This window comes from Sceloporus occidentalis, unplaced genomic scaffold, assembly GCF_023333645.1.
Source record: "Sceloporus occidentalis isolate IW3139 unplaced genomic scaffold, rSceOcc1.0.p SCAF_3, whole genome shotgun sequence".
Lineage (NCBI taxonomy): Eukaryota > Metazoa > Chordata > Lepidosauria > Squamata > Phrynosomatidae > Sceloporus > Sceloporus occidentalis.
This window is the reverse complement of record NW_028316983.1, coordinates 163,629,726-163,646,791: the sequence shown is the minus strand read 5'-3', so window position 1 is coordinate 163,646,791 and position 17,066 is coordinate 163,629,726. Positions and strand designations below refer to the sequence as shown.

Below are 17,066 nucleotides of genomic sequence, written 5' to 3'. Positions count from 1 at the left end.
ACTGAAGCTACACCACATAATTTCACTCCATTGTGTTGATACTCCTGTTCCTCTCCATCACTCCAATTTATCTAACCCAAACAAATGCCAGGGAACAGGAGCCATAAACTTTCTGTTTCCTTTATTTGTGTTTGATTGGAAGAGCAATTACAACTCCATCTTGGCTGTCAACAAAACAGTACAGCACATGGTCCAAAGCCCATTCCAGCCTTATGATAGAGCAATCTTTTACTTGCTAAAGAAAGGTGAACAACGAGGGAGGCACCCTAGCTTCCCTAGGGAGGGAGTTGCAAAGCTGCAAAGTCTGGGAGCACCCCACATGTTTTTAACTACCTTTTTATTGACAGATGGTATTTTGTGTGGAACACATCTCTTTATGAGCCAAAGAGTAAGACTATTTGTGTCCTGGACTGCAGCCAGCACACACAGACACACGCCAATAAGAATGGCTTAGCACAGCAAGTGCAAGCAAAACATAGACCTTGCAAGGAGTAAGCGTGAGAGCAGTCCAAAAAGCCAAGCTGAAGTCAGGATACCAGAAGTCAGAGCAGTCCAAAAGCCAAGCCGAAGTCAGGATATCAGAAGTCAGAGTAGTCAATCAGTCCAGGGTCAAAGCAGCCAGAAGATAACAAGGGTCCAGTCCATTCCGAGGTCAAAGCAACAAGGAGTCAAGATACAAGGAGCCAGTGCCAGCAGCAATCACACCAAAGGATCATGCAATAAACTCTGGCACAGCTTAAGTAAGGGAAACTCTCCCCCATGCCACCTGAGGCTGGTTTGCTAATTGCCTCTCTGCAATCCTCCTGGATCTGCACCTGCAAGCACTCTCAGCCCTTCTCTGTTTGTAAGTAGGCACATCCAGGCAAGCTTCCTCCCCAGAGTCACCACTAGGCTGTTGCACCACAGGAGGCATTTCACTAGCACTAGACCTGGTTGGGCCTCCTCCTCTGGGGCTGGGAGAGCACAGCTGGGACCTGGCAGAGCAGGATTATCACCTGGTATAGCCTCAATTAGCTCTGGCTCTGGAGGAAGCTCGTCCTCCTCCGAGAGCTGATCTTGGCTGGCCATGACATCATGGGAATGCAAAAAAATATTTGCAATTATTATTTCTTGGCCCAAAATGGCCATCCCAACAGTTGGGAAACCTGATTGTTAAAAATGACACAGAGGTGATAATTTTTGTATTTTCACCCAAGATCCGCATATCTCATATTGTTTCAGGAAATTATTCTGTGGGGAAATACATGTGTGGGTTTGTTTGTTTTTGGTGGAGGAAAGGTTGTACAAATGGTGTCCCCCTCACAAAACCCTCCTTTTCCACACACAACCCATTTTTATTTCTGTTCAGAACAACTTCCACAAATACTTCAGGATGTTCAGAATACCTGTTAAAAACAGAATACAGTAATTAATAATCCTTACATGCAAAGACAATATCTCCATAGAATCACATCCTTAGTGGGGTGTAATAAGATTCCCAAACACCCTTTTTAATAAAGGCTTTGTTTAACACAGGACTGCACAACCATGCCCACAAAGCTCAGTGCATTACTCCATCACTTTTTGTGTCTGCTCAGGCTGGTGGTGAAACAAACAAACAAATCACAAAACTGAGAGATTTATCAATCCTCCAATAAGCACCCTTCCCTGGCTGGGGAAGACTGTGTATTTGACTTTCTGTACCACACATTGCACAGGCCTAGGATATACAATTAGTGGCACTGGACTGGTGTTAGAGTGCATACAGGAATAAAAGAAAATTGTGTAGTTATATCATCTGGAAAGGTCCTAGGAGAGATGACATTTATGCTCAGTAGTTGACTTATGGAGCAAATGCTGTGAAAATACAGCAGGCTTTCTTTTATATCACTTCCCATTACATACAACTTCAGTGGAGCCATGGCTTCTGGCATGCAGCTTGTCTCTTTGTACCTGCAATATATATGGGATGTACATATAATTACCTGGTAAAACCCTGGAAGCTTCTCTCATCGATAATTCCTTATAGGCAATGTTTCAAAGAGATCAGTGACATTGTTGAAGCAAAAGAGTATTGATGCTTAATTCTACAAACAAAGGTACCCTTGCTTATGGATAGGGTATTGGATTTGGATAGGTAATATGTACTTTTATTGGACCCCAGGAAAAAGGAGAAGGGAAAGGATGAGAAAGCTGTTAGTTTCACTTTTTCAGACATTTGGATTTTTAAAAAAAACCCTTGTTGATTCTGTGAAGAAATTTTAGAATGTGAATAAGGTTTGCCAAAAAGGAGCCAAAGAAAATCCCAGTCTACCTGCTCTGGCCAAATTCTGTAGGTAAAGCTATTGAATGGCATATGAAGAGGATCATGTGAGACCTTGCTGCTATCAAGAAAAAGACAAGATTAGGAGCTTGTGAGGAAAAAAGAAGTGGCACCACTAGATCAGCATCACAGCATGGTTGAATATAAAATTCTGAAGAACTAATGGCTCAGTTCCTTCTAATCTCAAAATCTTCCCTTCACTTTTAAGATGAAATTTGCAATTTTGTAAGTTTTTATCATAAAACCAATACAAACAAAATTCTCATCCATTCCTATGTGTGTGATTATGGTGGAAAAGAAATCTTTTCTTTTGCAGCACCATTGTATCTACTCAGAGCTAGCCAAAGGAGCTAGTTAAGAGTTCCTTTTATCTTACATATTTTACAACCTAGAGGAGAATACATCTCAGTAAGCAGATGTAATCAGTTCGCCAGACATTCTGTGGAGACCCAAGAGTAATTAATTTCATTAATATAATTGGCCCTCCATACCTATGAATTCTGCATTGATGGATTCAGCCATTTGCAGCTTGGAGATACATTCATGCATACACACACATGTAGATTTGTTTTGTGTGTGTGTGTGTTTGTGTGTGTGTGTGCATTATATTCCAAAAAGCAATCTCTCTCTCTCTCTCCCTCTCTCTCTCTCTCTCTCTCTATATATATATATATATATATATATATATATACCAAAAAGCAAACCTTAATTTTGCCATTTTATATAAGGGACACCAATTTACTTTGCCACTGTATGTAATGGGACTTGAGCATCCATGGATATTGATATCCATGTCCTGGAACCAACCGCCAGCATATACCATTGTGAACTAGGATTGTAATCATGAACACAAATCATGTACCTTCTGAATTATGTGCTGGTTACCCCCAGCAAAAGCTTATCCTAGGTATTTTGAGGACTATATCACTATACAGACTCAGGTTTTCACAGGACAAAGCCAACTGTAATTTGGGGAGATAAAGCTGGACCTAGATACTATTTTCACAGTATTGTAAAACTTTTCACAGAATGCATTTATGAACTTGCATGTTTCAAGTTTCAAGGACATCAGAAACATCCCACAGGTAAAAAATTAGACACTGTATAATTAAAGTAGTTTGACACCACTTTAACTGCCATGACTCTGTCTTAGGCGCATTACAGATCGCCCCTTTGGGGCGGCCTGTACCTGCCCCTTTCCCCGACGGATCAGGGCCTCAGCTGCCACAGCGGCAGCCCTGAGGCCCCAATCTGCCGCTTTTCCAGGCCACGGGAAGCAGCAAGAGGCCGCTTCCCATGGCCTGGAAAGGGAGTGTCCTTGGGGCCTCAAGCCCCAAGGACACCCCGACAGCGGCAGGGAAAAAAGAAAGAGGCTACTCGGCCCCTTTCTCTTTTGTGTTGCTGGCTCAGCCATGTAAAGGCTGCGCCAGTGACACAAATGAAGGAAGGAGCTCCGTTTCGGAGCTTCTTCCTGTGCTGCGGAAAGGGCGCCATAGGTGCCCTTCCGCAGCACCAGGACGTCACGTCCGCACCACTCCGTTTGGAGGTGGCGCAGTCGTGACATCGTAACGGCAGCGTCCATGTAGAATGGGCGCCACCATTTTGTACGTACTGTGTACGTACTAGGGTTGGGGGCGTGTGGAAGAGACGCCTCCAGGCAACCCTAGTATGTACACAGTATGTACTAAAAGGCCCTTCTGGAAAGGGCCTTACAGAATCCTGGAATTTGTACTTTGGTGAGGCGCTAGAACTCTCTGACAGGCAAGGCTGAATACTTCACCAAACTACATATCCCAGGATTCTGTAGGATAAATCATGGAAGTTAAAATAGTGTCAAACTGCTTTAATTTTGAGAATGGCTACACCCAAAGACAATACTACACTTGCAGTCTGAAACTTAGGAGGGTCACACCCCCTTAGTATTTAGGAGTAATATGGCATTTACTATTTTAGAGTCATTTGAAATCGTCTTTTAACCTTGCAAAATCAATGGGATTAAGATGTGAAAGAATGCAATGATCTTGAGCATGCTTTAGTAAAACAGTTACAACAAAGTGGGAAATACTCTATTTTTGTACTTTTATAAGAAGGCAGAGATATCTGTGCTTGAGTATAGTTTATAATTGTCCCTAGACTTGTCAGTGAGATTTTCATTTTAATTACAATTTGTAGTGCAGCTGTTCTGGTCTTTCCATCATCTTATAGTTGATAGGGCTTCTAATTAGCACTTTATAGCATTTTGTGGTCAATTATAAAATGTTATAAGAGAGCGAGAGCAAGAGCTGTTTAGCAAAGAAAGCTGCACTTCCCATTCTTTTCTCGGAGAAAATTTTTACAAAGAATTTTATAAGTCACATTTCCTGTCTACTAACTATGAAAAACCCCTACGATTAGATTTTTGAAAAGTAGTCTGGTGCCATTAGATGTCTTCTTGATTGCTGGCCCTATTAAAAACTTCTTAAAGTAATAGATAGGTTTAATTCCTCAAGCAAAAGAAAAATTATCACATGTTAAGTATTTTCTATATTTCTTATATTGATGTGGTAGAGAAAGAACAAAAAAGGAAAAAAATCCAAGAAAGAAGCAAAATCTCTTGTATTGCAAGTTTTAAATGTATCAAGCTAAGGTTTACTTAATTAGAACCTCGAGGCAGTAAAGGAAGCCTTTTTTAAATTCTGTGAATCTTAATATGCTAAATAATGCAAAGCTTCAACTCTTCAAGCATGAGACACACATCTGGCCGCTTAACATTTAAATTACAGGCAGAAAAAAAAATCCCTTCCACTTCTTTGGTAATTTTCTTGAAGAAAAGGAATGAGAAATATATTATAACTGAACTTAATTTCATTTCAGATTTTCATCATGTTTAATTGCACAACATTTTTTTTCTTTTGCAGGCATCTCTTTATTTTATTTATGACACGTTTTCTCTTCCTGTATTTTTTTATTGATCTTTAATTTAAGCAGCTTCTCACTGTTTATGGCCACTGAAGAATTACATTGCGTTTTACCAGGAAATCTATCTAGAGTTAAAAGTAATGAGCTCAGTGATACAGAAAATAAAGGAAAGAATACAAGCGCTGAGAATTCTCCACAAATTAAAGCACAGCAACCCACATGAAAATTATTAAGCAGCAGCATTTAATTTGTTTTCATCTCCAGGTTTTGATTCAGACAATCCAATGCTTCTTTCCTTGCTAGCTTGATGGATTATATGTGTTCTTGCACTGGAGAGGCAGGAGCACAAGTCATGCTTTTTAGGAGGGAAAAAAAGTTTTAGAAAATGGTGACACAGAGATATAGGTGAAGGAGTGGAGACCTTTCTGACTTTCACACCATACAGTTGCCACCGCTGATGGGGTATTTTAAGGAGAGCACTGCTTTTAAAACCAGGAAGAATAAAGAGGAACAAAAAGTCTCCTTTCCAACACCTGATCTTTTCATACCCTCCAAAATTTCATAGAATATGGAAACTGGGATATCTGTGGCCAAAGAATACCAGAGAGTGGTCACCGTGGCAAAAGTTATTAATGTGAAAGAGCACGCAAATTAGGAGAGATTGCAACTGTTTGCTTTTGCCTGGTCCTGCTGGGAAGGTCAAGAGTTTGCCCATCCTTCTCTCCCCCAGGTGAATTAATGGATACAACCTACATTTAGACCTTGGAGTCAGATTGTAGCCAATGAGGTAAGATGAGAACAAAGGGGGAAAGTGGGAGGAGAAGAAAGAAACTGAGGTGCAAATGCATGAGCAGCATACAATGAGTCATCCCTGTCCTATTCTGGGTATTCAACTGCCTGTCCATTGCTGTGGAACCACCATCACCACCACCACCACTGACTCACTGTTGCTGTCAGTGCCATTCTCTATGCAGACTGAAGCCTGTAAGGACAGAAATGGCATGCCTAGTTTCACCCATGTGGCCTAGTTTCACCTACCTGCTTCTAACATAACAGGGGCCTGGAAGGAGAGAGGCTATGCATGTGTGTTGTTTTGTGCACAAAACATCATTTTTTTTTTTTTTTGCAAAGCAAGCAGAATCTTCTCAGAAAATAATTAGGAAAAGCTGATTGCTGTGCAGAAAATTCTGTTTGCTATGCATATGAATAAATTTTGTGCAGAATGAGTTGCAAACTATGAAGATTTTCATCCATCAGGGATTCTTCTTATCAGGGTTTGTTGACATGTGAAAAAAATTCAACAATTTTTTTGAATATTCTTTGAATATTCTTTCAATCCCTAGCTCAGAAAACTTATGTTTGGGGACTACAACTCCCAACAACCCTCAGGCATCGTAGCTGGGAGATTATGGCAGCTGTAGTTCAGAAAAGTAACTTCTTCTGGTCACACCAAATTTTGCATTTCCACAGTGGATGGAAGAGAAGAAACAAAGGGGTCTATTGATGGGGAAAATGTGACCTCTCTACAGAAGCATATGCTTTACTGCTGAAATTTGGATCCTTTGCTCACCATTTCATCCCACACACTGGTTAAGCACTGCACGTTCCCACACAAAACAAATAAAGAGTAAGCAAGGAAGCACATAATTCTGAGTAAATGCTCTGTTTGCTTGAACTCATCCCAGGTCCTGGACATCAACAGTATGCTGTGCCTCTTTGTATTTATTTGATTATGAGTCTCAGTTAGTGACCTTTCTAAGCTAGTTCATGATGTCTAGAGCAGAGCAGACATTATTCTTGAGGCAAAGAATATAAATCCTAAATTATTTAAAACTTTCAGACATGATTATTTAAACAAGCATGTTTAGAGTCATTGTTTTAATGACATTTTTTCACCTTTTGTGCATAGGAAATGAGCCTTATGCAAACAACTCTGGCGATCCTGACAAGTACTATTATATGCTCCCTGTGAAGGAAACCCATGGCATACATTGCAAAGTAAGGATTAATGTAGAACTTCTTTTTTCAATAATTAAAAATTTCTTCTGCCAATTTCTTGTGTTATTGTAATTATTCCAGAAAAGCACCATTTCTGGGGGAGGTTTTTATGCATTTGGCAGGGTGGAAGGGAACAGCTGATGTTTTGTGAACTTAGCAATGCCAATAAAATGTTTTATGGCTAAGTGAGTACCTTCTTCCTGCACCACCAAAGACTTAAGCTAAATAAACCTCTTTATAACTTACCTGCCAATTTTTGAAGTTGTAACTGAAGAGTTGTTTTCCTTGCTGATTTTTCTTAGCTTTTACGGTTTAATGACCCTTCTCACTTCTGTTTCTACTTGCTTCCTTCAGAATATGGTTTTGGTCTGAAAGTCATGACACAACAAAGAATCACATTAGTGTTTTTCTGTAGACAAAAAAGAAAAAAAGAAAAAAGAACCATAAAAATAGTATATTTGTAACATCATATCTCATTCTACTAGTGGCTGATAGTGAGATTGAGAGGATGAAGTCCACCACCACCCTGCCTTGGATAATGGTCTACCACTGTCTGATTCCAAAGACAATTACTTATATTTCCAAAACTCTCCAGTTTTTATGAATTTTGAAAATCATTGTCTGCATTATATGTCTTTAATGAAAATACAAATTTGAGCTAACTATATCAGTCAATGGCACATACAAAATACTTTGTTATTAGGGTGGGGCTACCTTTAAAAGATTAATGAAGGAAATGAACCTATTCATTTATTAGCTCCCCTGCCACAGTACAATTGTTTCCTTGGTCAATCCGTTTTCTTCTCAGTTCCTGAGGCATCAGGCAATTGTAATAATGCTTTTGTTGTGGTCATGAACTTCTCTATAGGGCAGGAATCCATTCTGAGGGCATGTCTACAGGGCCATTTAAACTGGTCTCCCACACCCATCGTTACCATAATCTGTCTTAATGACACAGGGGCAAAGCCCTGACTTTACCGCAGACTGTCTTCATAAGGGAGGGGCAGTTCTTCACTGAATCCAGGCCATCCCTACCTTAACCCAGTTTAAAATAACTCACCATTGCATTTTCCAGGAAAATGCAGAGCATTCCAAAGTGACACTGAGAAGCTGCCTACATGTGATTCCCACTGTGCTGAAGGGCAACACCACCATTGGCACAGGTCACTCCTTCTAAGCTCACAACAAGGTGCCCAGACATATGATTGATAATGCATACCTTGCATTTGACTTCACATGGAGTGACTCACACCAGTGGCAGCAGTGCCAGGATGCACAGCAGGACATGCACATAGACAGCTGCCTGCCATCATCCCAGGATTCTCATGTAAAAGGAAGAATTTGGAGCAGCTTTGGGGTCAGAATGCCCTGGAAGCAACCTGGAGTATTCTGGCCAGTGTACATTCATCTTGAAACTTTTAAATTACCAAAGTTCTATGTAGGGAAGCACACAGAAACCATGTTTGACATGGAAGAGTCTACATTATTATGTGCCATTCCAGTTCTTGTAATGCCTCCCATTTCTCATATTAATAAAGGTATATATATATATATTCTTACGATATTTATATTCTATGTCAATAATATTTAATATGAGTAATATTATATAGAAAATATGGAGAAACAGAATGGTTCCCAATTGGCAAAGGGGTCAGAAAAGGCTGTATTTTATCACCCTGCTTATTCAACTTGTATGCAAAAAACAAACAAGCAAGTTTAGAATCAAAGGAAGGATGAGTGAAGATAGGATGAAGGAACATCAACAATCTAAGATACGCAGATGACACCATACTTCTAGCAGAAAACATCACAGACTTAAAACAATTACTAGGCAAAGTCAAAGAAGAAAGTGCAAAGGCAGGCTTGCTGCTGAACATAAAGAAAACAAAAATAATGACCATACAGAAGCTACATAAATTCAACCTAGACAATGAGGAAATGGAAATAGTTAAAGATTTCTCGCACCCTTGGATCAAACATTAATCAGAATGGAGACTGCAGTGAGGAATTAAGAAGACTAGGAATGGGAAGGGCAGCTAGAAAGAACTAGAGTAAAGCTAAACAGATGAGCACAAATGTTAGAATGGTCCCGGCCATTGTATTCCCCATCACCATGTATGAATGCAAGAGCTGGACAGTGAAGAAAATGGATAAGATGAAAATCAATTCATTTGAGGTGTGGTGGTGCTGGATAAGAGTTCTGAAGGTATTGCTGAAAACCGAAAAGACAGACAAATGGGCCTTTGAACAGATCAAGCCTGAACTCTTCTTGGAAGCCAAGATTATTAAATTGAGGCTGTTGTATTTTGGCTACATCATGAGAAGTCATGACTCATTAGAGAAGACAATAATGCTAGGAAAGGTAGATGCAGTAGGAAAAAAGAGGAAGACCATATGCCAGATTGATGGACTCAATCAGGGAGGTCACAAACCTGAATTTGCAGGACCTAAGCAGAGCAGTGGAGGATGGAGATGTCGAGGGCAGTTAATGAGAACAGCAATATTATACTATCATGTTATTAAACAAAACAGCTTCCTAGTAATTGGTGGTCTTTGTAATTTTATATTCAGTTGTGATTGTTAATAGTGGAACTTCAAATATTTGGAGACAGAAAACACACACACAAACATACCCTAACAGATGAACCTATACATGTCTACTCAGAAGTAGATTTCACCCAGTTCCAAGAGGCTTGCTCTTGGGTTAGCAGGTATGGGATTGCAACCCTGTTAAGTATTTAAGTGCTGTTCAAGGGATTTAAGTACACCTTCTTTTGTCTGAGTCATGCTCACTGTCTTTTTTTCAAATAAAAACTAGAAAACTAAAGTGTTCTTTGTTTCAGGAAAGAGTAATAGGTTACATTTGAAAATGCCTGATGTTCAGTGCTATTTCATGCCTCTGCTTAATTACTTCTGTTTCTGTTCTTCTGATGTTTTGTTGGCCTAAAAAGCAAAGCAGTGACATCTTATTTGATGTTGTTCAGAGCACTGGGCTGCATGTAATTAAGTTATTAACATCTTGTTATTAAAGGGCACAAAGTACTTATGCTCATGTGATCATTGTGAGAAAGTAAATGCTTCCTGGAGCCACACCCACATGCCTTTGACTTAAGATCTTGTTTGAGTCATGTGCATGATCAAACATGGCCCAATGAAGTTCATTTAAAGCCTTTTTTTGCATCTTGAACAGTATAATTCTGATTCATACTTAACTTAGTGTGTCAGCACTTTGCATATGCGACGTGATTTGAAATCATAAGGCCTCTTTGTTGCTGTTATTTGCTGTCAAGTCATCTTCGACTTGACAGGGACTTTATGGAGGAGAGACCTCCAAGAGAGCTTGTCATCAACAGATTTGGCAAACTCTGAGACATGGCTTCTTTTATTGAGTCAGTCCATCAGTAATGTGGTCTTCCTCTTTTCTAGTGCCTTCAAACTTTGCTGAATAATATCATCCTTTAGAATGAGTCAGGCTGTCTCATATTATGCCCAAAGTACCATGACCACCATTTAGCCATTTTGGCTTCTAGTGAGAGTTCAGGCCTGATTTCCTGTTGGATAATATCCCGCCTCTTCCGTATTTGTCAGTTTGGTAGTCTGTAGTATCCATAGAGCAATCATCCAGTTTGTTGTTGCTATTAACTGCCCTCAAGGTGACCTCGTCTCATGGTGACCCTGTGGACAAGACATCTCCAAGACTCCCTGTCCTCCACTGCTCTGTTCAAGTCCTGTAGACTCATGCCCTTGACCTCCCTAATTGAGTCCAGCCATCTGGTGTGTGGTCTTCCTCTATTTCTTCCACCCTCAACCATTCCCAGCATCTTCCAGTACCACATTTCAAATGCATTGATTTCTGTCCTGTCAGCTTAGGCATTTATATTGGATGATCTCTGTTTTTGCCTTTACATACCACAACAGATAAGTATCTGAAGACCTGCCTTTTGTCATACTGAATCAGGTAGGTACCAGCGGTGGAAACAGGGCTGATCTGCAGGCCCAACATCTTTAATTATTCTTCTTTGATATGGCTCTGGTTTTGGCCCTGAGTTCTTTTGGTTCATGGTCCATTCACAATAGAAGTTCAATCTGTTATTTATGTGGTCTTTTAAGTCTATGGGATTGTCCTTTAAATTGTATTTTGGTATTTGTTGTGTGCCTTCAAGTCATTTCCAATTTATGGTGACCTTAATGCAATCTTATTATGGGATTTTCTTGACAACTTTCTTTAGAGGGGTTTTCCCATTGCCATCATCTGAGACTGAGAGAGTGTGAGTTGCTTAAGGTCACCCAGTGGGTTTCTCTGGCTGAATTGGAATTTGAGCCCTGGTCCCCACCCCTAGAGTCATGGTCCAATGCTTAAACACAACATGCTGCATATATATATATATATATATATATATATATATATATGCCTTATATACTCATCTATGGCGGGTTACAGACCACCTATTTGGGGCAGGCTGTACCCACCCCTTTCCCCGGTGTATCGGGGCCTCAGGAGCCAGAACGGCAGCCGCTGAGGCCCCGATCCGCCACTTTCCAGGCTGCGGGGAAGCGGAAAAACGCAGCTTCCCCGCAGCCTGAAAAGGGGTGTCCTTGGGGCTTCAAGCCCCAAGGACACCCTGCGGCGGCGGGGAGGGGGAGAAAGGGGCCGCTTGGCCCCTTTCTCCCTTGCTTCGCTGGGTGCAGCCATCTGAAGGCTGCGCCCAGCAAAGCAAAGTGGTGCCGCAAACCAGGAAGGAGCTCCGAAACGGAGCTCCTTCCTGGTTTGCGCTAAGGGCGCCCTAGGCGCCCTGGCGCGGAGCGAGGACGTCACGTCCGCGCCGGCCCGTATAGAGGCGGCGCGGCTGTCACGTCCTCATGGCGGCAGCCGTCTGGAACGGCCGCTGTCATTTTTTACGCGTGGAGGGCGTATTAGGGTTAGGGAGGTGCGGAAGCACCGCACCTCCCTAACCCTAGTACGCGCTCTACGCGTACTTTCATGGCGGTGTGTAACCCGCCTATAAGTCTAAAAAATTGTGCCTGAACAGTCTTCACTGGGCATCTGAGAGGTATCTCAGGGAGGCTCTCTGCAGAGAATTTCAAAGCTGAGGTTACAAAACCCAAGAAGGTTCTCTTGTTGACATCCATTTTACATCAGATGATGGGGATATCTGGAAGAAAAATCCCAACAGGTTGCAGAGCCAGCATGATTTAATGGTTTGAGTTTTGAATTACCCCCAACTTGATTCATGAAAACAATGGGCACATGGTCTCTTAGGGTCCTTTAGGACTCCTCTTAACATTAAAAAAATGCAGTTAATACAGTGTTTTTTAAAAACAGTTAAAATATAATAAAGACAATAAAAATACAACTATAAATACAACACCCTACCCCACCATTAAACACCTTCTGGAGCAGGCAGTTGACACTCAAAGGTCTGGGTAAATGGAAAGGTCTGCTGTGTTGACTTTCTCTTGGTAACTTTGCCTGCCCCTTTTCTTTGGATGCCTAAACTGTATTTCTAAATGCTCAATGGAAGACATAAATTACTTCAATGCTAGTCATTTGGGGACCAAAGACAAAATTCATGGTAATGGAGAATTTTTATTTGGGGGCAATGCTTTCTTTTTGTCCCACCATAAGCTACACTCCTAAACTGATGACCTCTCATCCTAAACCATTCAGCAGATTTATGTATATGACAGGACAAGACAAATCCTTGCAGCATCCCATAGCACGATTTGGGTAGGTTCTTTGCTCTGCCCATGTTGTCAGTGTGCTGTCAGCCGATGAGGTGGCAAGTGTGTACTTTTGAAAAAGACAGGTGTAGGCCAACACAGGCCCCATGGGAGTCTTCCCTGGCAGGCAGTCTTGCTCTTAAAATTTTATGTGTGCAGAAACAGACTGAAAGTAGTTAGCTTTATGGGGAAAATATTTATGTAGAAAAATAAGTACTGTACTTGGTCAGGTGAACTATATAAGATTACCAAATCCTGTTCAAGGATGGAAAAAATATTAATAATTATTAGATCTGGCTAAAGGAGGCTGAGGCTACTCCTTTAGTCATTTCTCCAGTAGTCACAGAACTGAAGTTGAAAAAGCTTAAAGTACTCAAGAGAAAGAATGCTTTCCTCCCTACTGCTTACCCTACTATCTACATTACAATAAAATGTCTAACTATGCACTACTAAGTTTATAAAATATCTGAAACAAGAATCATATAACCATACAGTTGGAAGAAACCATAAGAGCAGTTGAGTGCAAGCCCCTTCCATGCAACTGAAGCACTCTCAACAGGTGTCCATCTAGCCTTTGCTTAGAAACCTCCAAAGAAGGAGACTGCACCATACTCCAAGGGAGTATATCCCATTGTCAAACAGCTCTTACTGTCAGGAAGTTCTTCCTATTGTTTCAGTGGAATCTCTTTTCCTGTTCTTAAATCCATTATTTTGTGTCCAAGTTGCCTGTGTAGCAGAAAACAAGAAGTACACTTACTTATTTACACAAATCTAGGGTCCATTGTATCTGCACCCAAAGTTGTCCCTGTGTTAATCTAAAATAATCAGGGACATACTACCTGTTGGTTTGGTCTGTCTCAAGACCAATGAAACATTGCTAAATTGGGTACACTATGAAGGACCAAGTGTAAAATGTGTGAGTCAGTTGTAACTACATTTCTTTAGGAGTTGTCATTTAAAACCTGGAAGCTTCATTGCAGAGTTTACAGGATTACTGTATATACTCAACTATAAGTCAGCCTCGTGTGTAAGTTGAGGGCAAGTTTGGAGGCCAAAATCATGGATTTTGATATCACCTATGGATCAGTCGAGAGTAAAAATTAGGGGCATATAACAAAGGAACTAAAGAATGAAGCGAAGGAAAACTATGCCAAAGAACTTGCAAAATTTCAGTAGGCATATCTTTTTCTGCTTACACAAAAGGCTGGATGGATGGGGGTCAGTTCTTCTAGAACAGATTACACTCTTGCTTTTCACCAGGGGTGGGTCCTATTTTTATAAGAGTTAAAGTACACTAATTACATTGACCTGTGGATAAGTCAACTCTTTTTTTTTTTTGGGGGGGGGGTCAATCTTATATATGAGTATATACAGTATTTTTATATATTAGTATATACAGTATTTTTAAATGCATATATTCATTCTGAAAAGAATCAAAATAGAAACAGTAAAATAAAAACCATGCATTGTATGTTTTATAATACATCTTCCCTATTTATAATCTCTTATATTCCTTATGGTTGTCTTTAGAAGAATCAGAACAATCCAAAGTGTATGCATGAACAAAGAAGTACTGGAATCAGGCAAGGGGCTGGTGAAACAGGTTTACGTAAACCAACTTATCTGGAAGAGTTGGAGAAACACAGAATCTCTGTACGGTGAGCAAATCTGTATTTCAGAATTGGTTTTTGGTTTACTCATGTAGAAGGAGTATGTAAAATGTATTTGGGAGGGCGAAAAAGAGTGGCAACATTATCTAAGGGAACATGACAGTTGAAACAAGTGGTGATTTAGTACCAGGGCTCTTCATCATTTCTAAAATCAGAAAATACATTTCATTTCTTCTGTTGCTGGAAGTGATGCCGTTTGAATAAGCCGTAAAAATGAGTTCCTGGCCATTTGTGGTTATTAAAGAGCCCCAGGCGCTTCTTTGAAAAGAGTAGCTGCGAGAGTAGCAGTTGTAGCCACAATATTCTTGCCAAATCCTAATTTTATATTCAGCCTCTGCAGCATTGCCTTGGGGTTTTCAGTTAGATGCAGCCTCTTCCTCTCTCTCCTTCCTCCTGACCCAAAAGTGCTTGTTCCATCTAATACAATGTCAAAATACAGGCAAAGCCCTGACAATCAGTGTTGCCTAGATTTTAAAAGGGAAGAAGGACCACAGTGGAATATGTGATGCCATTTCCTGCATAAGTGTGTGTGTGTGTGTAATATATGGATAGACAGATAGTGTTTGTGTATATAGTGTGTGTGTGTGTATATACAATTTTCAAAGTAGAAGTGACTGAAATGTAAAAAATGGTACCCCACCCCAGTTTTCTCCCTTTCTAACTAGGCATGAGGTACATGCTTGCTTTGCAAGTTACAGTTTTTAACAATTCTCACTGGTGCTTTGTGGTTCACAGAAGATCACAGTTAAGGCGTTTGCTCTGAACATTCATAAGTGACAAAACAGAAGTTTAACAATGAGAAGGACCAATGGTTATGTAACACGATGGTAGTGGTGGTGGTGATGACAATGGCAATGAAGATGATGATAACTGTTATACATTTTCTCAGACAGGCTTTATTTTTCCCAACCCACCAGGGTCCATAGCTGGTCTGCTGACTTTTGATTCACCCAGTGGTCCAGATGAGTACGGTAATACAAAAGTGGGTAATACTAGTTAGTGCTCCTACTTACACTCTGCCTCGTCTGAGTTTTCTCATTTCATAGTCAATAGGAGCTCTTGTTTGTGGAGCAGATATTTTCTGGTTCTAGACATATTGCAGAACAGGATGGGTAGAGTTTTTGAAAATGTTTTTTAAAAATGGTTGACTCAAGAAGAATTGGATGTGTTTCTCGAAAGGAACTGGATCAGTGAGAATCTTTACAAGTCAGGACTTATTCTGCACAAAATTCACACTTTTTTTATACAGGAAAAAAAGATGTCTTGTGCAGAATATTTTTTGTACCGAAAATTTCATGTTTGAATTTTTTTCCTCCACAGAGAACCCACATGTGAATTTTGTGCAGTAGTCCCCAACCACAGCATTTTCAAATCAGAAAATAATACTAAATATAATTTCCTGGGTAAAAATGATGTTTCCTGAACAGAAAATGAAACACATGCAAGTTTTATGTAGTATAAGTCCTGAATTGCAAATCGTCTTCACAAATGGCAGAGTTTTCTTGCAGCAGGAAAAAAACAAAAACTACTCATTGCTTTCTTTCAGATCAACAATGAAAACAACAATGTATTGCCTCCTGAGTTGCAGTGGAACAGAAATCTTTACATTTATTGATTTGGAACCATAGAGTTCAATAGCAAGGCACATACCAAATATGCAAACATTTTTAAAAATCCAGTTCCTAACATCTCCAGTTAAAAAAGAGTGTATCTGTACTACCCAGTTGTAACAGTTTGCTACCAGTTTAGTTGCTATTCCTGTGGAACCCTGGGATTTGTAGATTGGTGACATACTTAAATTTCTATTCCAGAGAACTCTGACCACTCCCTTTAACTACAACATTACAACTCTCTAGGAGAAAATTCTAGGTATCCCACCACAATCTGGTGTAAACCCAGTGGAAGGTTTATACAGGATGGAGCTACAGCAGTTAAAGTGCTATCATGCTACTGAGAGTGTGTTGTGGAGATACACTTAAAGGCAATAGAAAAGGATCCTTTGCATGAGACTCTGAAGAGCTGCTGTGAGTTAGAGTAGATAATACTGGTTGAGACAGACAAATTCCTGACAAAGCCAGGTGTCAGGGCCAGGAGCCCTAGGGCAATATTTCCTAATGTGTTTCTCATATCTTACCCTATAGGTCTCCTCTTCCCTGACTGACTATGAACTGTATATTGACTATGTTGTCTGTAGCTGATGGGAGTTGTAGGACAAAACTTCAAGAGGAAGCCAGGCAGATTCATGGAGGTTGCTAAGCCTTCTGTTATTTACCTTCTTCATTTCTCTGTCTCTTGACTTTCTTTCAACTTTGTCTCAGTAGAGCTGATCTTTTTTTCTGATCCTAGACTTGTCTCTTAGGCTTCATTCCTTTAAAATATATTATGTTAGATGATTAGGGACAAAAAAGAAAGAATTAATGGGGCTTTAGGTCTGGGGGCTTTTTTGGTTTCCATAAACATCAGAGTTTCAGATACTC

The 17,066-nt window shown here is 40.3% G+C and overlaps 1 protein-coding gene across 1 annotated transcript in view; it reads left to right on the top strand.

Moving 5' to 3' along the window:
• LOC149317036 (uncharacterized) overlaps window positions 1–17,066 on the top strand; it is a 197,839-nt gene that overhangs the window by 85,395 nt on the left and 95,378 nt on the right. Inside the window, exon 12 of the mRNA XM_089518806.1 lies at window positions 14,450–14,577. Coding sequence (XP_089374932.1) covers window positions 14,450–14,577 — 128 coding nt within the window. The remainder of the gene's footprint in view (window positions 1–14,449; window positions 14,578–17,066) is intronic.